Genomic DNA, 25,004 nt, shown 5'->3' with positions numbered 1-25,004 from the left:
AATAAATATCCTGTTGTAGTCAGTTTCTGTTTTTAGCATGGCGTGTTTGAATACCAATGACTGTGTAAAATAAAAACTATAATAGCTTCAAACGTAGTTTAAATTATAAAGTCTAACTCTTTTAATGTTTGTGAGTTAAATTGCATTATATATGTATGTGTGTATATGTATATGTATACGTATATGTATGTATGTGATATATATATATATATATATATATATATATATATATATATATATATATATATATAATATGTATAATATATAAATGCATGGTGTGTGTGTGTGTGTGTGTGTGTGTGTGTGTGTGTGTGTGTGTGTGTGTGTTTGCTATCTGGATCTGCTCCTCATAGCCACAAGTTCTCTAAGTGGAAGCTTTGACTGGCCATATATGTATCTGGCCAGAAAAACTCAATCTTCAAGTGACTATAGTGACATAATTTTTGAGGAACTGATTCAGAGGGCCACTACTTGCAAGTGAAACATGTGTCCAGAAGATTTTCATAGACCTAGGATATATTTATACTAATGCAGCACCCTCATTCTGCTATCCTTTCAGTTCTCTCTCTCTCTCTCTCTCTCCCCCCCCTCTTTTCTCCCTGTGGTATGTAATGTTTATTAGTAGATGGTCTACTCATGAAAATAGTCAATGGCTGTTAGCAGCAATCACAATTAGGAAGCATTAGTATGAATCTCTTTTTATTTTGTACTTTTATGGATCTCCATTTATTGTATTATCTAATTATACTTGATTTTCTATCTTGATAGTAAATGATCATAATAATAATTCCATTTTAAACTTATATGAAGAAATTTGTACAATGTTACATTTTCTCTGATGCATTTCAGTGCAGAACAGAACCATAAGGATGTTGTTATAGAAAATTTTACTAGCAATAAATTTGTGATACGCCAAATGCCCATGTATATTACTTTCTTAATTTAATTTAAATTTTTTAATGGGCATATGGCTTTCCATTAAAATCATAGCTTTCTTAAACTTGTTTCAAAGGTAAACAAAGAAGCACAAATGTTAAGATTGAGGCTGTTGCTGTCTGTGGTGTGTCTAAACCAGGGGTAGTCAAACCTTTTTATACCTACTGCCCACTTTTGTATCTCTGTTAGTAGAAAAAATTTCTTTAACCGCCCACCGGTTCAACAGTAATGGTGATTTATAAAGTAGGGGACAAAATCCCTATCGCCCACCATGAAAGCTGGAACACCCACTAGTGGGCGGTAGGGACCAATGGTATTTAGATCACTGGTCTAAATGGATATTTCAAAATTAATGCAGCATTTAACACGAGTCATAAAAATCCACTAAATTATTCTAAATAATATTGTATCTTAAAGGTATATGTTTTATTGCCTGAACTTCTATTGTACTGTTAATAGAAGTTGGAAACAGAGGAGAACGAAGAGTCACTGTCAATAATTTTAAAGTTTTTCTGAACAGAATCACAAGTATGAGGGCAGTTGACTTTGTACTGACAGCAGTTTAAGTCATCTACATTTCTATAATGTTCCAGAAAATTATACATAGGAAAAAACCTTCAGTTTTTTGTAAATGACAGTTGTAATCTAACACACGTATACCATCAAAAGGCTGGATGGATGGATGTTCTTTTTGACAAAAGGCTATCTTGCTTCTAAGACATTTATAGTTTTCAAAATAGCCACTGAGCATATCCCCCTCCATGATCAGCTGAAATTAAAAGTTGTTATTCAGAAAATACCAAACAGAAATGATTAACTTTTCATTATAGGAATCATAAGAGACACTATTTTAAAAATTGAAGTATCTTACTTGTGAAGGTACCCCTACTCCAGGGAGTGAAAACAATGTGCTTTTAGTAACACACCATGTTAAGAGGCAAGGCACAGGTGTATTATTCAAGGAGTACTTGTTCAAGGACTGCTGTAAATGTGGGGCAGGAAAGTAGTTAAATGTTTTATAATTGTCGGACTAGATGATCACCCTAAGGCTGTGAACTCGAAAATAAATTGATTTCTATTAGTGATATACTTTTCAAAGCAAAAATGTATAAAGATTCCATAGGTCTGAGGTAAAAGAATCTATCATGACCAGAAACTGAGGAAATTTTTATATCTTGTAGAAAACTGGATATATTGTTGACCTATTTATTTTCTTGTACTAAGTAGAAAAGATAATGTGGAGTAATTCTTTTCACGGTGAAGAAATTAAATTTTTGAAGTGCTAGGTACAGATTCATTTAACTGCAAAATAAATAAATAAATAAATAAATAAATAATAATAATAATAATAATAATAATAATAATAATAATAATAATAATAATAATAGTTTGTCACATAGTCAGCCAATGGATTTGGTATTTTTGTTCATATTATTATATTATTACATGTGGTCTTAAACCATGAAACCATTAGGGGGAGACAACATGGAAAATTATACTTCTGAAATGCATGTTGTTTAAATAAATGAAATAAATAAAGGATAAATAGAAATAAATAGAATCAAATTAATTTCTTTATAAACTGGGTAAAATAACTGGGTAAATGTTAACTATTTAATTCAGATGGAACTTTTATAAAGCTTGCTAATACTACACAAATCTGAACATTCCTAATTTATTTATTTGTATCTCTCCTTTTTTCTAAGGAGCTCAAAATATTATTTTGATGTCCCAAAAGATAATGCAGTTTGACCAAAAAATCTCCCAATTTTAAGCATCATAATTCAAGAAATGAACAAGGATTTGGACTGACTTCCCCACATTTAAACTTTGTATTCCAGTCACCACACTGTTGGGATTTAATGAGATATTAAATACAGGCAGTTCTGGAATAGTTAGTTGTCTAGGCATCAGCCACATTCAGAACTGGATAGAAATGTTTTATTATACATTTGTTCATGATTTTGGCAATCACAATTGCAGCATTGTTCACATGTGATATGTCTGTACATGGTTGGTTAGCAGAAGGCATGCAAATTATAAAGTTGGTAACCAGAACTACTATGAAAAATCTGTTGTTTTATACTTTTATACATTGTACATAGAACCGATATGCAGCTTTTTCTCATTGTAAACTCACTCCTGTATTACTTTCATAAATATTTCACTAATGCTAATAAAAATAATATGAGAGCTTCACCCCCCCCCCAAATCATACAACTATTATTCCCCCATTTAAAGGCTAAGCAGTACCTTTACCACACAGCACTGGCCTTGCTTAGTTTGTAATCCAGTTATTTGTTATCATTATCATTTTGTATTTGTTAGACAGATATACACACACACCAAAAGCAATAGGATTGAATCACAGTAATATATGTGCAGTTTCACAGCCTCCATCCCTGTTTGTTTCTTTTTCTCTAAATAGATCTCTTAAACTGTCCCAAATATGCTTTTTTCAAGAGGCAACTGGACCTTCTGATTTTTCTTTGAAGATGTTTCACTTCTCATCAAAAGCAAAATGTCTTCAAAGAAAAACCAGAAAGTCCAGTTGCCTCTTGAAAAAAGCATCCTTGGGACAACCATGACCTGGATGACTGAGAATCTCCATAGACAGATCAGTTAACTGTTTCTGTATGTTGCCACAAATACGGATATCTGTACAAGTATAGTCATTCTTTTCCTCTAGAACCGTTTTTCTTGGAGTCTACACTTTCAGTTAGGACTGGAACCACAATCTTTTCTTTGAACTCAAAATCAGTACATTTGACTGTATATATCCCCTAATTCTGCTCCCAACATTGAAGTTAGTCAGTACCTAACTACAGTATAACATTCCCCTGAAAGTGAATGCTCTGTGATGCAGTGAACAATGCAGTTGAGTATGTAATAAGGGAGAGATGGTATTTTCCAGTGCCCAAAGTCAGTGGTTTTTCTTTAAAATAAAGCTACTTTTGCTTTTCAGCTGAATGTTCATACCTCCAAAAATAAAATGGAGAAGTAAGTAAGTAATCAGGAAGTGAAGTGGGTTTGCACAAAGATGAAATGGCATAAATGTGAATCAGAAATGGCATCACAATAGGCCCAGGAACCCTGCTTTTTGTTGTACCACCCTGAATTATTCCCATCTTTTGCTACCATAATAGCTGCGGCAAAGGGATAAGATAACACTACTATCAAAGAGGATGGAAGTTCAAAAAGGAAGTTTATTGGCACAACTGCAAGTGAGGACAGCAGAGTTTGGCCGTAATGCTAGAATGGTTGGACAGAGTTGATTCAGACAGTTACATTTGTGATGGCAATGAGTCTGAAGTAGAGTAATGGCTAATGTCTCCCCCCAAAAAAAAAAAAAGCATTCTTAATCATGACTGTATAAGCAAGCCTGACTACGTGTGCATTATTAATAATCTGTTAGGCTTATGTGAAGTGATAGCAATGGTGTAGAAGTAGGGCAGCAATCTAATTGGCTGCTGTTCGGTTTTTTGTTTTTTTTTAGCTTGGCATGTAATAAAATGTGAGTGGTGTTAATGAATTATTCATATATTTATATCCTATATTTACTAATACTTTTCTCAGTGTGGATTTTGTGTGCAGGTCAGGACTTATTTTCCTAATTGTTTCAAGCCAGGTAAAAGGGCCCAGAGTTGGCTGGATATCAAGGAGAATATTCCTATGCTATAAACCTAAATCCAATATATGATCCTGCAACATCTTGAACTTGATAGAAGTTAAGTGCTGTGATAATGAAGTTTTGAAATGTCCTAGCATTGGTCTATTTGATACACCTAGGAATGGTTGGGCCTAGGAATATGTCACCACCACCACCACCACCACCCCCATCTCCTGTGCCTTTAATAGAGCCATGAAAAGGAAAGGATAAGAAAGATAGGAGTCTTTCCTATCTCTTCATGCCTGGAAAAACTTGATATACTAACATTCAGTATGTCAGGACCTATTAAAGACCTGGTGCACAATAGTGGTAAGTTTCCCTTTTGGAAACTTCCATTCTGTAAAATACTTTGGAATTGTGTGCAACTAAGTAGCTCTGATTATCATAGCAATCCTTGGGCCATTACTAGCAGTTCAACTCAGAAATGAAGTTGGCATTCACCATAGTATCAGTAGCAATGCATTCAGCTCTTTTTACAGCATACTGCTTTTTATAGACAATTATCTATAAGCAACTGCTGGTCAGGAATGGCAGTGATAATTCAGCTATCCATATGTCTGTGACAAATATTTTTGTTCAGTAGCTTTAGATCTAGTACTAAAGGAGGTTGCTCTTATTCCTCAAAGTGAGCATTGAAACATTTTGTATAATCTCATGTAGGGAATGCCACAGGCATGCTAATATGCATGCCCTTTGCCAGGCTTTTTCACACGTAGGACTTTGTTCACTATTTGTGAACCCCAGTGGACAAATATTACTGAGTTATGTAGGTGTCATTTTTCAAGTACACAGCGTGTGAGTATTTAAGGGTTCATGCTGAAGTGGCTGTGGGATAGTGAAGCACCAGAGCTGTAGGGTGGAGATGAAGGCTAGCTTTTTCTTTGGTGTTTTGATCTTCTATCTTGCAAGAGAAAGATGACTCACGCAGGCTTTTGGAGAAGGTCTTCCATTTATGCTTGGGAAATCCTTGAGCAAATATAAAAAATGGATGGGAAGAAAATATTTACAAAGGAAGTTTTATGCCAATCGTATAAGGAGAATGGAAACATGACTTTTTCTTAGATGCCAAGATGTCAATGGTAATGTTTCTGTGGAACCTCTACTGCTCTATGGATTCCATCCAGAAGTCCAATACCTTATTTGGATCTGTGCAAACATTAGAGAAGAGCTAAACTGCAATTTATGCCAGTATGGCTTGCCATTGTTTGAGAAAAGACTAAGCAAAAATGGTGTAAGAAATTTCATAGCTTTTCTCCAGTACAGAGTGTAGGGGTTTGATGATGTTTAAAATTAGAAGTTGATGTTCTATATTATTGAAGATGCCAAATTAAAATATTTCACAGAAAACCTCAATTTCTGTGAACTGGACACAACTTTATTGTTTAGATTATTCATATTCAATTTACTAAAATAGTTAATATAATATATTTTAATGACTGAAAGAGAGAATCCCACACAGCAGCATCCATGGTGGGTAGAAGAAAAGTGCCAAAGTTAATATAGTGATTGTAGTTGCATGACTGAAGCATGTCCTTTGTGTGATGCATGCGTGTGTGTGCGTGCACATGCAATGTTGTTGCACACACACAAAATGGGTGGACTTTGACCCTAGTGTCACAATTGCCATCTTGATTTTTTTTATCACCCACCCCCAGGAAGAACCCATTTCAAAAGCTCAGTCAGTGAATGTCATGCTATGTTATTTTTCTCTAACACTGAACTCTTATTCTGTTATCATACCAAATGTGTATTCTTTAATTTAGGAACCAAAGAATACTCTTGGTTAATGGAAAGAAAACAAGGAGAATAAAGAAATATGCTAGCAGACTTAATAAGCCTATATTCAAGAATAAATACAAATCCGGTTAAATTGTAATGAATATCTTTTAGATGGATGGATGGATGGATGGATGGACGGACAGACAGACATTGTTGCTATGAAACACATTTGCTCTCTGGTGTCACCCTGATATCAGTGAACCTTCAATAACAATGGCAGTCATTTCATTAAAATAGTTAATAAAACTGAAACAATGCAAGACTACTTTAGAACCTGCACATTCTCTTTTCTTTTTTAAACAATGCAAATTAGTGATATAGTGAAGTAATGACAGTACTCAAAATGTATGTTCACTTCAGATTTATAAACTGCCATATATTTTAAATTTTATATGATTTTGCTAGTTTAGTACATTATCTTCTGCCAAATATAAACATCTGTTTTTGAATGACTGAAGATGAAACTAAAATGGCCAGCTATCAATTCATTTTGAATGCAAAGTTAAGAAACAGTGCAGATCATTTCCTTCAAATGTGTTGTTTGTTTATCTTTCTGACTAATATGTTAATGTAGTTACTTTAAATATATACTGAAACACGATATTTAGAAATGGAAGAGGAAATATACTATGGACATTGTTGTCTGGACTTTTTATAAGATAATTCTGGAGATAAACCTCTTTTGTTTTCATTTAAAATAACAGTAAAGATGGTTGGTCAATTATGAAATGGTGTATTAATATGGTGTATGATTTTTACAGTGACACCTTTATTATGTATATGTGATGAAAAATATCCAAAACATTTGGGATTAGAAATGCAGAGTTATATGATAATGGTATGAATTTTAAACTAGATAGGGTTGTAGCATTATAGCTAAGCAAATGGCTTATGATCTTTTAATGCATTATTCCCAAGGAGAACTCACCATTTGACACGGGTCTCAAATTCCGATGCCTACTTTTCCCTCATAGATAACATATTGTTAAAAAGGAGAAAAAAAGCAGAATTATATATGTTGGAGTGATATGTCTCTCATTTTATGGATGAAAAATCCTTAAATGGGGTTAAAAGAAGCAGACTTACATGTTATATACCAGACAAACTATTTCAGTATTGGAAGACTAACCAATTAAGATAGATGGAGAAAATCTTATGTTTATCTCCCCCGCTTCTCTCTGTCTCCCTCCCTTCCTCCCTGTCTGTTTTTTGCATGTTTGTATCTGTGCTTAGAAAACAGAAAAGTTCTAATCAAGTTTTCAATATGGTCCTCTAGTTTACTAGGCACATGAAGTTATTTTATTAATATAATTTTCATGCTTCTAGGTAAACATTCAGTCAGATACAGTCATTTCCCATTCTGCAGTTTTAAACTGATACAATCTTAAGAATTCTATGCTTAAAATGCCTTGAGAATACAGTTCCCAACTGGGTGGTTTGTTTTATCTAAAAGCAAGGCAGGATGTTACACTGTGGAGTAGCCTAGCAGTTCTAGTAAAGCATGAGAAATGTCTACCTTACAGTTGAAAAAACTGACAGGTGTTGGCATCATTGGGTGGATTTCATAATTATGTTTGTATATTTCAATTTCTAACATTTTCTGCAATGAAAAAGATACCCCACATGTGTCATAGTCTTCTATGTATTCCTTATTATTAGGTTAGTTAGTAAGGAACAAAAGGAAATGTGTGTATTCCCCATGTTACATGTGTTTCAGCTAGAGACTTCCCCATCAGAACTGAATGGGAGAAGAACAGTAGTATAATACCTATATGAAAGTGAGCAGAGATAACCATCTTGGATTGATTGCGTTGGCAATAAATGTTCTGTAGGAGAAATCTAAAGGCATAAAGGAATGTGTAATTAAAGGCTGTGATTAGCTTCCACAGGACGGAGTTAGTTCTCTGCTCCACTTATTATTATTATTATTTTTTAAGAATCTTAAAAAATTTACAATAATACCACTGGGAGCTATATGGGCCATGTAGAAAATCTTAGATAATAGAAATGTTGAGAGACTGCAGCCCAGTGCTTCAGTTAGAAATGTGCTTATGTGTTCAGAACAACAAACAAACAAACCAAAAGTACAGAACTCAACTAGTGAAAAAGTTGAAAACAGACAAAAATAACACCTGTTTGTCATCTAGTGCAGGGATGTTTTGTGTTTATCCCTATGGCAACCATTTTGCGAGATTGCCTGTGACATGATCAAAATTCCCAAAGGGCTCTCCATCCTCTCTTATAAGAGATTCGTAAATATGTGTCAAACCAGAATCAAAGGTTTGAAAAAGAGCAATGGCTGAAGGTAGAATGGGAGCAATTTCACCTCCATGGCTTTAGCAGACAGATGTAACAAAAATGGGAAAGAATTCAAAGGGTAATATTTATGGTTCTTACCTGTTTTTCAGTGTTGAAAAAAAATCCCCAAATAGGAAAAAAAATCAAAACAAACTTTAAAATAGTTAAACAAAAACAATTCAGTAAAACATTTTGAAAACAACATGCTTAAAACTGTAGCTTAAATGCAGGCAATTAGCATTTCAAATCAGAAAGAATATCAGGTCTACTTTCAGATATTAGCATTAGCAATATTCCCCCCCCCAAAAAAAAGAGTGTTTTGCAAAACACAAGGCTGGGCCAAACTGGGAAAATTGCATAATCTTTCCAACAAAATAACATTTTAATAATGCTTTAATAATTGAAAATATTTCATGGAGAGATCCACAAATGGTTTGCATTACTTTATTCTTTATTCTAAATATTTATATAATTTTGACTTACTTTGCTCATTCTTAAGGATTTTCGTGAACTAAGTTGGTTAAAAATACTATTCTCTATGTTCTAAGTTTTAAATAATAATTGTTACATGGAAGTACAATTATCTCCTCAGCTGTTTTAGCCTTTCAGTGTTTTAAATTATTTTTGTAAGAAGATACTATTTTCCACGTATGGAAATATATATTATAGAAATAATTTAATGGATTATATGAATGTTTATACCATTCAGACAAAATATTCTTGTTTTATAATAAAATTGAAATAACTAGCATTGAAAATGAAAATTATAGAGGTAATGAACTGTGAAATAATATATCTTTTTTAAATTGTCATTTTTTTGTGATTTTTGAATTGATTGCTTCTTGAATACTGTATGTATACCTTAAAATGTCGAATCAAAATAACCATAAGAATTATTTTATCAATAGTACTGCAGTTTATAGGATTGTACAGTATCACAAGGACAAAGTTGGTGTATTCTTTATGGAATGCAAAATTCTACGGAATGCAAAAATTATCTCATGATATATTTCTGTCAAATTTCTTCTGTAAGATTTATTTGCACTCAAGGCAGCATTATATTGTTGGATGATATGCAAAAGTTGTATGGAATACTGTATAACAAACATTCTGCTAAAGCTGTGATACTGTAACTTCAAAAATCTGAACAATCATAAGAGGACAGAAAACAGATGCATGAAAACTTTTAGTGTTTATTCAAGTGGCTGTCCCCTTTTTCCAACCTTAATATGCTAGTCACACATTTTATTTCAAAATTATGTACTTTCAATATAAGAACTATTTATGATAGTAAATCTTACTTAAGGCTGTTTCAAGAGCATTATAAAAACATGTTTCATGATTTTGAGATTGGACAGCTAGGTAGCAAAAGTGAAATTTGTATTATGAAGAATTATTTTGCTCTTTACTTACTTAACTAGCTATATAATTATGTCCTAACCACTTGCAACCAAGCATCTAAACAATTCTTTGATTCATGCTAGATGTACAAAATGGATGTAAGTAAAGTTAAAATAAAATAAAAAATAGGCCAAATATAGTCACGATGAAGTCTACAATCAGAAGGACTAGAATATACATAGTATGCTTGATCATAAAGCAGTGGGCAATGTCAGTTCTGAAACCACAATTGGCTACATCCCAAATCTTGCCTTAGGTAACATACACATGGATTTGGCCTAACAGACAACAGAAACAAATGAAAATGTATTGGTTTGTATCATGGCAAAGAGATTAATTTTAGATGGTGAAATTGGGGACAAAGTAGTTTGAGACTAAGCAGATGCAAAGTGGAGATGGAACTATTTTGAAGTTTTGAATATCTTTTCCTTTGAATAGCTGAATATGGCATTTTCTAAGAATAAAGATAACAATACTAGTCCATAAAGAAAAAAACATAAAACATTCATAATTGCATAAGGTTTTTATTAAAACCAATCAGTGTGCTACAAAAGTGATCAAAAAGTTAAGCAAAACATGTAGTTTGATTTAGAATTCCCAAGAATGTATGAACTTACATAGTTTTAATGGCATTTCGGTTGATCGCAGTATAGGTATAATTCCAAGGTAAGCAAAATTATATGTAACGACTTATTGATACAGTCATTTTCCGTCCTTTGCCCAATCATGCATTTGGTGAGTCTCTATTTTTTACATTCTTACATTTTTATGTAGTAGTAGCACTGTTTGGTAAACAACTCAACTTGTAACCCAGTGGAATCTCCCAGGCTCCAATGAATACCAAAATTGTTTAGAGGGCATTTCTAAATCTGAATAAATGTGTAATCCCATTCTTATGTTGGAGTAATGTCTTTTCTATATAAATGGCATATTTTAAGGAAAATAGATTCACTTTTGAAAGAAAAATATTTTTTAAAAACCAAAACTATTTTGATCACGCTACAGATGTTTAATACTAACAGATGGAACAAGACATACATACATACATACATACATACATACATACATACATACATACATACATACATATTCATTCACCATATTGACTTATAAACACTCCTTTGTTGAGTGCCTCAGGGCTCAGGGTTTCTCTCCCCTCTTATTCACATAAACCACTGCTTAAGGCAATTTCCTGGTTCAGGAGTTCAGTATCATCTTTATGCTGATACTCAATTATATATTTCAACCCAAGGCTTCTAGCTGTTACAGAACACTGTGTAGGTCTTAGTAAGAAGGAACCATTTCCACTTCAATCATACTAAGATCCCTTGGCCATAGAAAATTAGGGTCACCTAGATTTTCCATTTTTAACCTTGGATGAAAAAGCACTTCCCTATTCAAGAATGGTACATAATTTGGGATTTGTCCTGGATTTACAGCTCCTCTCAATGAGCAGATGTCAGCTGTGAACCAGAAGACCTTTGTACGACTTGTACCCGTGCCTCCTGAACCTTCAGACTGTGACTCATGTTCTAGTCACTTTATGATTCATGCTTTACATGGGGCTGTCCTTGAAGACCTTGTGGAAGTTTCAGCTAATTCAGAATGTAGCAGCATGGGCAGTGATGGGCGTTCTCCAGTATGCGTGTACAGCCCCCCCCCCTTTGCAAGCATGCTTTTGGGTGTGATTCAAGGTGCCGGTTTTGACTTATAAAACCTTACATGGCATACTGCTTATCTCCTGTGATGCTGGACCAGCCATGTCAATGTAATAGGGTTAATACATTCCAGGATGCTTTGATTAACCAGTGCCCTCTATGAAAATTTGGGAACTTCTTCATTGCAGCACCTGCCTTCTGGAATATGGTTCCTACTGAAATCTGGATAGCTTCCACTTCGATTGCTCATGGTTGGAGCCCTTTGCTGGATATATTATTTGTTTGTAGTTGCTGAACCAGATTTGCCAAATTATTTACTGATTTATGTTCTATTTTTTATTGTATGATTGATTGTCTTGTTTTAGGCTGTGAGCTACTCATTGCAGTTGGGTGGTGTCTAAGCTAAATAAATAAATGGCATGAACTTAAAAGAAAAAGGAAACACATATAAAATTAGCTGAGATCTGGCTTCCACAAATTCTAAAGGGAAAAGGGCCACTTTGATAATTAGAAACGATGGTGGATACAAATAATACCTCCTTGGGAGCTGATCAGCTTTTACAGTGCTAGTTGAGCAGTGGCAGTGTTGAAGTCAGGGATGGTGGCTGCAGGTGTTGCAGATGTTCTACAGCATGGCTTTCAGAGTAGTGGCAACAAATTTATTGACTTTTTAAAATATGTTCAAGATTGCTTGATGTTTCATGAGTGATGTGTTTGTAAGCTCAACTTACATTCATTACACATTTCCATAGCTTGCTATCCTTGCCAACCATCCTTACTTCCATTGAATCCCTATGTTGGCTTTTAAATCTTTAAACTCTTCACCTCTGTTTTCTTGTACAACTCATCGGCTTTTATCAACCACAAATCTACTATACCTACTTTTCTTCTTGATGCATACACTCTTTATTCATGTTTTTGTTTTATCATTTAATATTCATTCATTCATTCATTCATTCTATGTGAGCAAACCACCACAAGGACTTCACCTCAACTCAAACACAGCCCACATTCATCCACAACACATTCATTCTTGAATCTACCCTTTCTTGTTTTATCATACACATTTTAAAGGACCTCCTTTCAACTACTTTCATCTTTTATGTTGCCCATAACATGGCAACATTCACATGGCAAGATAGGCTAAGCATACTCTTACTGCAGAATGCATGCTGGCCATTTTATCCTTTCTACTAGTTTTGTATTTATTAGAACTTAGCATTTAGCACTTAGATTTATATACTGCTTCATAGCGCTTCATAGCCCTCTGAATGGTTTACATAGTCAGCATATTGCCCACCCAACCATCTGGGTCCTCATTTTACCGACCTCAGAAGGATGAAAGATTGAGTTAAAGAGCTGGTGAGAATCAAACTGCTGGCAGTTGGCAGAATTAGCCTGCAATATTGCATTGTAACCACTGTGCCACCATGGCTCTTATCTATTAAACTCTATTCTTACATTTCCTTATCTTTAGTGATCATTCTAGTTAAATAACTTGTTCTAATATATCTTGTAATCATTCATTCCATTTTCCTCATTAAACACAGCTATCTGGATCTCTTTCATTAATTCACAGACTATATTTGCATTGCATTATAAAATCTACTGATAATTTGCTGCAAATAATTATCATGTATTTTTACTTCCTATCATATACCAATCTCACTGCATTCAGTAATTAATCCTCAACTCCATATTTATGCAAAATATCACATAATTTGTTATCATACATATTTTCTAAATCAGAAGATGACTAATAAATTATTGTACCATATTCAAACATTTCTCAGTGACTTCCTGAACAGAGAACAATGTCTGATCTCCATACTTTTTCCTTAGGATAAAATTGTACTGCTAATCCTAAATTCTGGTTATTGTCACCTCTCATTACCTTACAATTAGAATTCTGCAAAACACCCTCTGAGGTATATTTAAACTAATTCCTGATGCTTTTGTATTCACTCTTACTATTTATATAATGGGAAATAGCATTATATGAACTGCCAGACACTAATGTATACCTCACACTTAAACAAGTTACATGGCTATTCCAATAGGAAGCCATATCTATAGTTTAACTTTTGTTCCAGTTATTCAATTTATACCAGCAGTCATGATTCATCACTCTCAAAGCATTTATGTTAGCTCTTTGAGGTAGTCATGACAAGAAGCCACAAACATGAGTACTCTAACTCTATTGTAAGATTATATTAACAGAATCTTGCAAGACTAAAATAATTTCTTCCCTTGTTTGCTTTTATTCTGTGGAACTCTAGGGAAGGTTCCTTCTGAAATCCTTCATAGGCTCTCCCCCTCTCGTATAGACTGAGGTACCTTTTTACACACTGGTTATCCAATCTGAGGCTCTTCCTCCTTTCTCTCAAAGTCATTCCCATACATACTACAATTTATAACTTCCTTTTCATAAGTTCTTTTTTCTTGCCCTAAACCGATAGCATTCATTGCAGTTCCTGTCTGGCATTATCATTCCTATTGATTGATTGATTATGTGCCTTGATGGTCTGTCCCTAACCTGGTCTTTCAAGGCTTTCAATGATGCACTCATTGTCACTGTAACTCAGGGCTGTCAAACTCGCGGCCTGTGGGCCAGATGCATCATGCACTGGCCACGGCCATGCCTGCTTTAGCAAAGGGGAAAAAAGTCATGATACATCACTTGACACTGCCATGACGCCGCCAGTTTGACACCATGCTGTAACTGAATCCATCTTCCTTCTTGCTGGTTGTCCTCTTTTCTTTCAACTTTCCCAGCACTAGCACCTTCTCCAGAAAGCTGGGTCTTTGCATAATGTGTCTGAAATATGATCATTTGAACATGGTCATTTATACATTGAGATCTCTGAGGTGATTTATTCAGTGACTCCTTTGTTTTTTTGTTTTTGCTGTTTTGTTTTGACCGTGATCTTCTCAGGAGTTTTCTCCAACATCAGAGTTCAAATACTTTTCCTATCCTGCTTCCTCAAAGTCCAATGTTTGCTTCCATAATTCCTCAGAGGGAATACTACTGCCTGCACTATTCTAATCTTTGTAAGTGAAATAGATAATCTTCGACTTATGACTATTCATTTAATGACGGTTCCAATTTTCAACAGCCTCAAAAAAGTGCCCTATAACCTGTCCTCAAAATTACAATCATTGGAACCCATTCCTGAGGTCATGTGATTGCAATTCAAACACTGAGCATTGGCTTTCATTTACAACAGTTGCCATGTCTTGCAGCCATGTGACTACAATTTGCAACCTTCCCAACAACTGGGGAAGCTGGTTTCACTTAACAACTGTGTGATTTACTTCCATTCTTCTCTTGGCAGCTCCTTGTTTAGCCATCTTCAGCCATCTCTATTTTAAAAAAAAAAAATCATTAAAATTACTCCACGTTTACTTTACCTCTCTCTATCTTTCCTTGCTGCCTTTGACTACGTTTTGGTAACTACCTTTTTCTTTATATACACATTGTGCACAGTATTTCATCCTCATCTTTGCAGTAGTTATTCTTGTATATTCAATTTTGTCATGCATACTATTTTTCACTTAATAATTCTACTTTTTTATAATTCCTATCAATTTAGTCACACAAACATTTGGACCATGCAATGTTTTGCTCTCTGTTTCAAACAGCTTACATATCTGCTTTTCTTGAGTCTACTTTCCACTCACTTTCTAAAAATATTAGTCTGTTTTCCACCAATACTTTTCCATTGGGACTTTTCAGTTCCTAAAGTAGACTCTTTTCTACAGATCTTAATGACTCAACAGGTTCAGAAAGGAAAGGGCAAATAGATGGTCCAGTGATAGCCATTATTCCACTCTACAGGTGGGAAAATGATTCTTGGAAGATATACAAGTAGTCCTCGACTTACAATCATTCATTTGATAACCATTTGAAGTTTTAACAGAACAGAAAAAAAGTGGGTTGTAACTGTTTTTCACACAATTGCTGCAACATCCCCCTAGTCACATGATCAAAATTTGGGTGCTTGGCAACTGGTTCATATTTATGATGGTTGCAGTGTCCTGGGGCCATGAGATTAACTTCTGTGACCTTCAGACAAGCAGAGTCAGTGAAGAATCCAGATTCACTTCAGTTACTGACTTAAAACTGCAGTGATTCACTTAATAACTGGAAAGAAGCGTAAAAAAAATGGGGCAAAACTCATATAACAAATGTCTCGCTTAGCAACAGAAATTTTGGGCTCAACTGTGATCATATGTTGAGGACTACCTATACCTACCAAAGAGCAGAAACCAATAAATGAATAATCAGTGAAGGATTCCCAGAGGAATCTAAAATGAAAATTGAAGAAATTCCAACTATGGTGAATATCACCATGATCATTTCGTTGTATTTTTTTCCTACTTTTTATTGATGAGTGGTATATAAGTCTTGCAACATGACTAATCCATGATGCCCAAACAAGCTGTAATTTTGTCCTATTAAATTGTTGGTGGATTAAATTATGGAATGATGGCAAATTAGTGTCCACAAGAGGCAAATATTGTTTTATATAGACTCATTGAGGTTGATGGCAGTTTCTTTGTAACAGATGCATATATGTGGAAATGATAACCATAAATTATTAGATAACCAAAGTCTGCATTTGAATTTAATTGACTAAATTTAATCCTCATTTACTATATGATCTCTAAGCGCCACACAACTACTCTATTTCCTTTCTTTTAACCTCATTTTCCAGATGTTTGCTGCTATCTTTCATTGGTCCTCTTTCCACAGTGTCTAGACATCTGAACTACGTCCCACTGTCTTCCTTGGGACCAAGATCCAGTCAATTTTCATAGCCTTTGCTTACTTCTCAGCATTTACACTTTTTCTCAAATATTTTTTCGTTTAAATTTCTGTGAAATATTTTCATCCAGCTAGTTTAAACATTCCCTTTTCAGCAAACACTCTGATTGTCACAATTTTATAACTGAACTTTGCCTCTCATATTATATTTGAAGAATTAGTGAAAACTAGATGCCCAGATAATGGCTGGTACATAGTGACTGTTCTGTATGAATAAGCAATGTTGGATCTACTTGGGGTAATTATGTAGAATTACTGCATTACTGTCAATTTATTTATTTCATTGATGTACTGTGCAGTAGCCAAACCCCTTGAGTAATTTACAAAACAGAATTTATAATCTTAAATATAACAATGTATCCCGCTGTGATATCTTGGAAGACGGATAGTGATAAACACTGGAGTTTCTTTGTGTGGAATTGTTATGAACAGTCAGCAACCCAAGTCCATGTATATCTTTTAACAAGACTGAGAATTCTGTTCTTAATAATTTACTGAAGTAACGCAGAAGAACCAGGGAAGGGAAGACAAACCCGCCCCCCCCCCCCCAAAAAAACCCAAAATCTACAGCTCTTTTGACTGTGGGCTGAGAGTCCAAATACAAGTTAGCAAAAAGTTGCCACTCAGAGTTTGTCATTAAAAGTAACTTGAACTTTTATTTTTATTTATTTATTTGTCAATCACTTACAAGATAATAGGTATAAGTATAAACATGAGTAAGAATACAGGAAATAGGTACAAATAAATGGGGACTATAGGACAGGGAGGGGAGGCACGATGGTGCACTTATGCATGCCCCTTACAGACCTCTTAGGAATGGGGTGAGGTCAATAGTGGATAGTTTGTTAAAGGAGTGGGGGTTAGAAGATTTAACAACGGAGTCAGGAAGTGCATTCCAGGCACTGACCACTCTGTTGCTGAAGTTGTACTTTTTGCAATCAAGTTTGGGGTGGTTAACATTGAATTTGTATCTGTTGTGTGCTCTTGTATTGCTGCGGTTGAAGCTGAAGTAGTCATTGACTGGTAGGACATTGTAGCAGATAATTTTGTGTACTACGCTTAAGTCCAACTGTAGGTGGTGTAGTTCAAGATTATCCAAGCCCCAAATTTCAAGCCTGGTGGTAAGGGTATTCTGTTGCGAGCAGAGGAATGTAGTACTCTTCTCATGAAATACTTCTGGACTGGCTCAATTGTATTAATGTCCGATATGCAGTGTGGATTCCAGACAGATGACCTGTATTCAAGTATTGGTCTAGCAAAGGTTTTGAATGCCCTAGTTAGCAATTCAATATTTCCAGAGGAGAAGCTTCGTAAGATTAGATTTACAACTCTTAATGCTTTTTTGGCAATGCTGTTACAGTGAGCTCTAGTGCTTAGATCATTAGATATGAGTACTCCGAGGTCCTTGACAGAGTGAGGGTCATCAGCGAGGTCATATACACCTAGCTTGTATTTGGTGAACTGATTTTTTTTAGCCAATGTGTAGGACAGAACATTTGTTGGTCGAGATTTGGAGTTGCCAAATGTTTGACTATTCAGACACATAATCGAGGTCACTTTGAAGAACAGTAGCAATGTATAAATCTGGGGGGAGAAAGCAATGCTCTACTGCTTGTTGGCAGATATGCCTTTGAGGTAGATGTCATTTTGAGAGCTATCATTCAGTTTAGTTTGTTACTTGTATTCTATGCTGGTTTGTCTAGTGGTTTGGTATTGCTAAAAATACAATGGTTTGTTTTATGTGGAATTCTTTACAAGAAAAATTCATGACAATTTTTCTGCATAGGTACTCTTTGAATGACTGTAATTTTTGTGTCTACTGCATGAATGGCAACCATGATTCTTACCATGGTTAGGAAGCATATTGGTAATTTCTGTAACTCTTGCTGCTTAAATGCCAGAATTAAAGATGAGAAGATTTGTACTATTAATCTATAATATGAGTTAGCTGTGTCTAATTTTCCTTTATTTGTCAAGAAATTGAGTCTACCCTTAAATTTTGATTAGTCGGATTCAAAAAGTAGATTCTCAGTAATGTTAGAGTTTGTTCCTGCTCTTGTACGTATTGTATAAGTTGTTGGATCTCCAAATTTTAATAAATAGTACCTTATTCTTATCTATAATGCATCATATTCATTTCTTAGGGTAATATGTTTAAAAATATCCTTACTGCCAATTGTAAAAAAAAGAAAATTTCTTAACCTATATATAGCAATCTGAAACATTATGTTACAGTGTAGAATAGTTGATTCGGTTTTGAAACCATGGATGTTGTAAGTTCAAAGAATTATCTCTATGAAGGTAGAACTATAGCTGAGGATCTCATATATCACTTAGGAATTCTCTAATTTGAATCTTGAATGCCAATAAATTGTACAGATAATCTAATCAAGCCAATTTTTAAACTTTACTCTATCTCCTCCTTCAGTATTGAGATAACTTGTCCTATTTATACATGTTAATATGTATAAACACTTTTAATGGTAGAAGGAGCCATCAGAGCTGATCATCATCATCATGATCATCAGTTTTTAAGCAAACAACAACAAAAAATAAAGAAAAAGCTATTTCAATACAAAGTTTAAATATTGACCAAACAGCAGCAAAATAGAGTTGACATTTAAGGGGCTGGAGTTGAAATGGCAGGAAGCAGCAGTTAGGGTTACATTTAAGTAGAACTGTTATATAAACATTGACCAAGTGACTTCCAATCTCAAGCTTGGGGAAAAGCCTTGAATTTAAATCTTATGTATGGCTCTGTTTCTGTGTTTTGCAGTAAGAAGCTCCTAGATGTATGAATTCTATCTTGTTTGCAAAAAAGGAGCCTAGCTAGCAATGTCATACCTGTGAGTTTCTGCTGTAAGTAAGTTCTTGAATATAGGCCTGGAGAATCAAGATTTGTTGCAGTGCCTGACATGGTTGCTTGTTACAGCTTAGAAAGCTGCATGCATATCTTCTATATAGATCTCAATCCATTGTTGCAATGAACTCAGAGTTCATTGTTGAATTTAAGAACTATTAATTTGGTTGAGGGAATTAAATCAATTAAAACCAATCTATCAAGTGTTCTGTAAAGTGTACATTATATTGAACGTAATGTCTGTGATGAAGTTCTATACAGCGTAAGTACATCCATCTGTCTATACTACTTTTGATAGAATATGTGATTTTAAGGTTTGTTGCTCCCATTTCTAATTCTCAAAGTCAAAAAAAAAGACAAGAGAGTGAAGTACCAACAGTATAGAAAAATCTGTTAGCTGTTCTGCAGATTAAAAAGTTCTTAAAATGTTCAAAGCCACAGTAGACTGATTAGGTAAAGTGATTTTATGCTAGAGTTGAAAGCAGTAGGATATGTTGATGTTATTGTATTGGGAACCATCCTAATGGTCAGATGTGATATGTAAAACATATCAAGCCATTATCATGGTAAAGAAAGATGGTGATGGGGGCATTGTAGGGTCTGGGACTGGAATGTGTTCATTTAAAAGCCCTTATGGGCTTTAGGGAATCTGTCACAAGTGCTGCTCTATAGGGCTGGTATATGGTGATACTAACCTTTTATAATGGAATTATAGCACAGTAAGTTGTGTTATTTCCCTACATCCCCAGCCGCAAGCTGTTTTTTAAAAAATACAAGGCATGTCTGTATTTACCATAGCACAAAGATGTGCTATTTGTATTTAGGAAGAAATATGGGAAAATATTGTACAAATTGGAGAACTGATCTCAGGGATTCTTTAGGTTAATCAGTGTTAATCAGACTGATGAGCTAGCAATCTTTGTTCATTCTTTGTTTTCATTTGGAAGTCAGTCTATTAGAAACATGGACGGATCCTCTGAAAATATATTCTCAACATTATGCTGTTGAGAGAATATAGAATATCAACCATGAGTAGCTAAATGTCTGTGTTTTGACTTTTGGGAGGAGGGGGGCAGTTTTGTTGGAGTGATTTATGAAACATATGTGCTTTTTAAAAATAAATAATATATTTCCACAAACCACAAGCTATTAAACTGAAACTTCCAGTATTTATTTTCAAATGTAATATAAATAAAACCTGGTTCTTCCATTCTGACAAGGATAGAATATAGTAAACACAGACTCTATAGTTTCCCATAGACTGGTAGAATACAACCTATATGAAGGCATTTCTTGCTTATTTTCCTTTCCAAAGATATGCTAATGTAGGTTAATGAACAAGAAGGGAATCTTATAATATGATCTTCATTCAAATGCAGTAGTCAGTATATAATATTTTACTGCTGTTGCAGAGGCACTTCTGAGCTGGGTTGCTTTGGATGCATTCTTTATGGGCAGATCACTTTCACCCAACAGATTTATCTTTCTTAACTTTTAAGAGTTCCAACTATCCACTATTTAATGAGACTCAGAAATAATTTCTAGTTTAGGTTAGTAGAAAAGTACTTTTTTTTTTTTAAAAAAAGGATTCTTTTGAAAACAACACCAGTTTCAACGTTGCTTTTAAAAGCATCTTAGTTTTCAACAGGTCTGAAACTAGAGAAAGAACAACTCAGTCAAAGTGCAAATAGGCATAAATATTAAGCGATGCCTCTGAATACAGAAATGTAAACACAAGGGATGCACAAAATTTTGATAAACTGAGGTGGAATCCAACATTTCTTGCATGAGTGGCTGTATAATGTGGTCATGGCTGTGAGAAAAGAAGATCCCAGCATCTAAGACCTAACACAATAGAAATGCAATGAATCGGAATGCCTCACAGATCATAGCGGAATCAGAATTTCCAGCAAGGAAAATCTTTTCATGGTGAATTAAGTGGTGGAGGAAGAAAAATGGTGATTGAAAAAAAGGTAGGCACAGATCAGAAACATGGGGCTCAGGGCTCACCGCTGAAGATTTAAGAACTTCAGTTAAAGCTGTGCAGAATAGAATGTGGAAAATTGAATTTACTAAACAATTAAGCATTGAATTAATCTACACCCTGCACAGTAGAGAAGTGGGGGAGTAAACCAAATGGCGCTGAATAAATCAGTGGAGCTCATTAAAAGATAGTGAATATTTCAGGTCTGTTGTCACATAAAGGAGGACAGGCTATACACAGCATATAGATAGCATGTCATATCATTCTTTTATTTCTGAGCCACCCTTTTCCTTGAATAGCGGTAGCGTCCTACTTCTAATCATATTAATGAACACTTCTGCTGAGGTTATGGTGGTGGTTCAATATTTTACCTTGTTATCTGTGGCTTTTCTATTAATTACAAGTCAGATCACTAGTCAACAATAGTAGTCAGGAGCAACATAAATAGCATGAGTGCACCCTGGAGATGTAACTCTGAGGATCTGATGCATCCTGGAGCTCCCTTGGGTTCTTGCTACCTCCCACATGCTTTGCTAGCCTTTTCTTCAATTACAGTTAATGCAATAGTTTGCCATTTTCTCTTTCTAATTATATTTTCAAGTGGGATTTGTAGCACATAGAAAAACATCCCCCTTTTACATGTTGAGGCACCAGGGCTTTGTGCCTGGCATTGTCTGTCCCCTGGGTGCTGTACCATTCTTTCTGCAGAGCTCTGAATAAACAAGTCCCCCTTTTAAAGCTGCAGTTGTACAAACTGGAAATTTATGCATTAACTGTTTGCATTCTGAGCATGTGTCCCAGATTTCCTCTCACAGCATTCTTATGCTGCTGTGTGCTGCAAACAATTTTGTTTGTCAGAGGGGGATTTCTTTTTCAGAATTTGCACATCAGTGTTTCAATTACTGGATCAATGAACGAATTTGGCTTTCACAGTTTGGGTGATGGAAGAATTAAAATACAATGTGGGGTTTTTCCAGACCTTGTCTTTAATTGTGAGGATGCAATTTAGCCATTAACATATGTCTCTCTCTCTCTGTGTCTCTTTCTCTCTCTCTGTGCATGTGTGTGTGCACGTGCGCGTGTTACCGAGTTTTTTAAAAATAGAAAAGGGTATTTTAATTGGTTAGAAATACATTTTGACATATAAACCTGTATTTTATTAACTGAATTAGAAGTTTGTGAACATCTTCCTTAAAGATGCTTGCTTTGGGAACAAATTACACACGATGGGAGGCAGTCAGTTTTGGCTTTGCATTCATTGATTTTTCACACACACACACACACACACACACACACACACACACACACACACAAATGTTATGTTAATAAGATACTAAGTGAAGGTAGATGAAGCTCTATTTAATTTCTTCATTATCCTTCCCTCCAAATACTTTTCCCCTCTGTTAATCCACATTCACTAGTCACTGACAAACTTCAAATAGCAAAGGACAATGGTTTCACCCTTATCTGAGTTTCCTCCATTGTGCAAAGCTAGATTTTGATTAGTGATTTGGTGCATGGAAATATATCACATGTGCTTCTACCATTTAAATTCTGCTTGACTTAATGGTCTAAAGTTTATATTGTAATTATTTTAACATAATTAATGTCATTAAAACAGTTCTGGTTGTGATAGAAATATAGTGGTTGACTTGATTTATTTTTCTCAGCCACTAATTATCTGTGGACAATATCACAATATTGCTTACTTACAAATATAGATGTCCAGTGAGTCACTGGTATTTTTAGCAGCTTAGTACTAAAAGCTAATTAAAATAAATTCTGAAGATAAAGGAAGATGGGAGGATTGTTGCCATGATTATTTTCCTTAAGAATTTATTTCACAGAGGATTTTTTCCTACATGTCATTTTAATATGCTTAATGATAAGAACCAACATCTGTTTTCTGTTCAGTACTATATGTACTAATGTTCCACATAAAGTTGAATATATACAATCTATATGAAGTCATTGTTGCTCTAATTTACATTTGATTCTAAAGCCTTTCTCTATTACCCATACACTATGAAGAAGACATAATATTAAGTATGCTAAACCTGATTCCTAATTATATTTTTACATTTTCCTGTGTTTGCAGTATGAGATTGCATTATACAAACTGTTATGTGTTAATTTCTCCTTTCTAAGGTAATTTCTTTTTAAAATAGGAAATACTGTATAAAGTACAATGTGATGTTTTTAGAGTATACTTTAACATACATTAATATGTTTTTAATTCTGGTCATCTTCAGAAACTTATCCAAGTTGTTTTTTTTTCTGTACTGTGGAGGATATTCCTTGTTGTTTAATAATTTGTTTGATTTCCATCCAGCAGCCTTCTTGGAATAGAGACCATGATGACACAGCATCCACACGGTCAGGAGGAACGCCAGGGCCCTCCAGTGGGGGCCACACATCACACAGTGGGGACAACAGCAGTGAACAAGGTAGGAATCTTAGTGTTTTGGGGTTTCCAGCCGCCTAGCACAATAATTTCACTGTTTTTAGAAATAGTTTTTGTAATAAAATTTAAATCTGATATGGAAACCTGTAATAAGCTTTGCTTGAATTTATAGGGGTAAATGCCTGTCCTTGTAGTCTGTTCAACGTGACCTTCACCACCGAGATGGGGTTTTTATTGTGCAAATCTTTTTAAGGGAGGTGGCCACCAGCCTTGCTCTATCTCTATTAAAGAAATAAAGAGGAAATCTGTAGCTCTGGGTGTCTTTTTCATTGGTAATGCAAGAATCCTTGTATCTGGTTTCTAGATATCTCTGGAATACAGGTTTTCTTTTCAATTATATGGATAGTAAATTACAAGAGGGCGATCATACAACATGCAGATAATGTGCAAATATATTACACGCCCAACATAGTTTCCCTTTAAATTGTAAAACATAGTCTACCACTATGGTACAATAATTCAGACTTGCAAAATGGAATTTTCTTTTCCTTTTCTATTTAGGCTCACCTTTCTACACCTACCGTTTGCTTTCTCCTTTGTCTCTCCACCTCAACCAATGTTTTACTTTGATTAGGGAGGAAAAATATCAAACAGTATTTTCCCTATGGTTGTTCCATGCAGATCCCAGTTTAGACTGGAAAGGAATCCACCATTTTTGTTTCTGTATCTTAGTAATTGACAGAAAGGATTAAATAGAGAGAAAAGAAGGAGAGTGGAATATTAAATGTTTTAAATCTAAATGTTTCATGCATGAAGAAAATTTAAAATTACATGTTATGTATAGCTGTTCTTGGCCCTTCCCATGTTCTACTTGTTTTACAAGAATGCCAATTACTTTGTTTCAGAGCCAAACTAATGGTTCATTGAAGGGGAAAGAGATGGATCTTTGTAATAAGTATTTGATGTTGTATGTCCTATGCAAAATTGTTTTTTTTTTAAAAAACAAACAAACACTGCTGAAACAAAAAAGTACATTTTTTTACTTATGCAAACTCCAACTGCAATTGATTGCATGATAATTACATGTAATTGATTGCATGATAATTACATGCAATGAGTTTAAAAGGAACTTTCTTCTGTTACTGAAGAAAGTTCTAAATCTACAATGCTCATACATTAAAAAAAA

The 25,004-nt window shown here is 34.6% G+C and overlaps 1 protein-coding gene across 14 annotated transcripts in view; it reads left to right on the top strand.

The window, feature by feature from the left end:
• Positions 1–25,004, top strand: part of MEIS1 (Meis homeobox 1) — a 161,309-nt gene that overhangs the window by 18,300 nt on the left and 118,005 nt on the right. For 8 of the 14 annotated variants that reach the window (XM_087919294.1, XM_087919306.1, XM_087919301.1 and 5 more), the window contains one exon: positions 23,747–23,861. In XM_087919294.1, the coding sequence (XP_087775420.1) occupies positions 23,747–23,861 (115 nt within the window). The remainder of the gene's footprint in view (positions 1–23,746; positions 23,862–25,004) is intronic. The other 6 variants (XM_087919295.1, XM_087919302.1, XM_087919292.1 and 3 more) reach the window with 1 other exon arrangement.

Source organism: Pseudonaja textilis, chromosome 1 (assembly GCF_049901715.1).
Source record: "Pseudonaja textilis isolate UNSWEBS1 chromosome 1, rPseTex1.2, whole genome shotgun sequence".
Taxonomy (NCBI): domain Eukaryota; kingdom Metazoa; phylum Chordata; class Lepidosauria; order Squamata; family Elapidae; genus Pseudonaja; species Pseudonaja textilis.
This window is presented reverse-complemented; position numbering and strand designations above follow the sequence as displayed.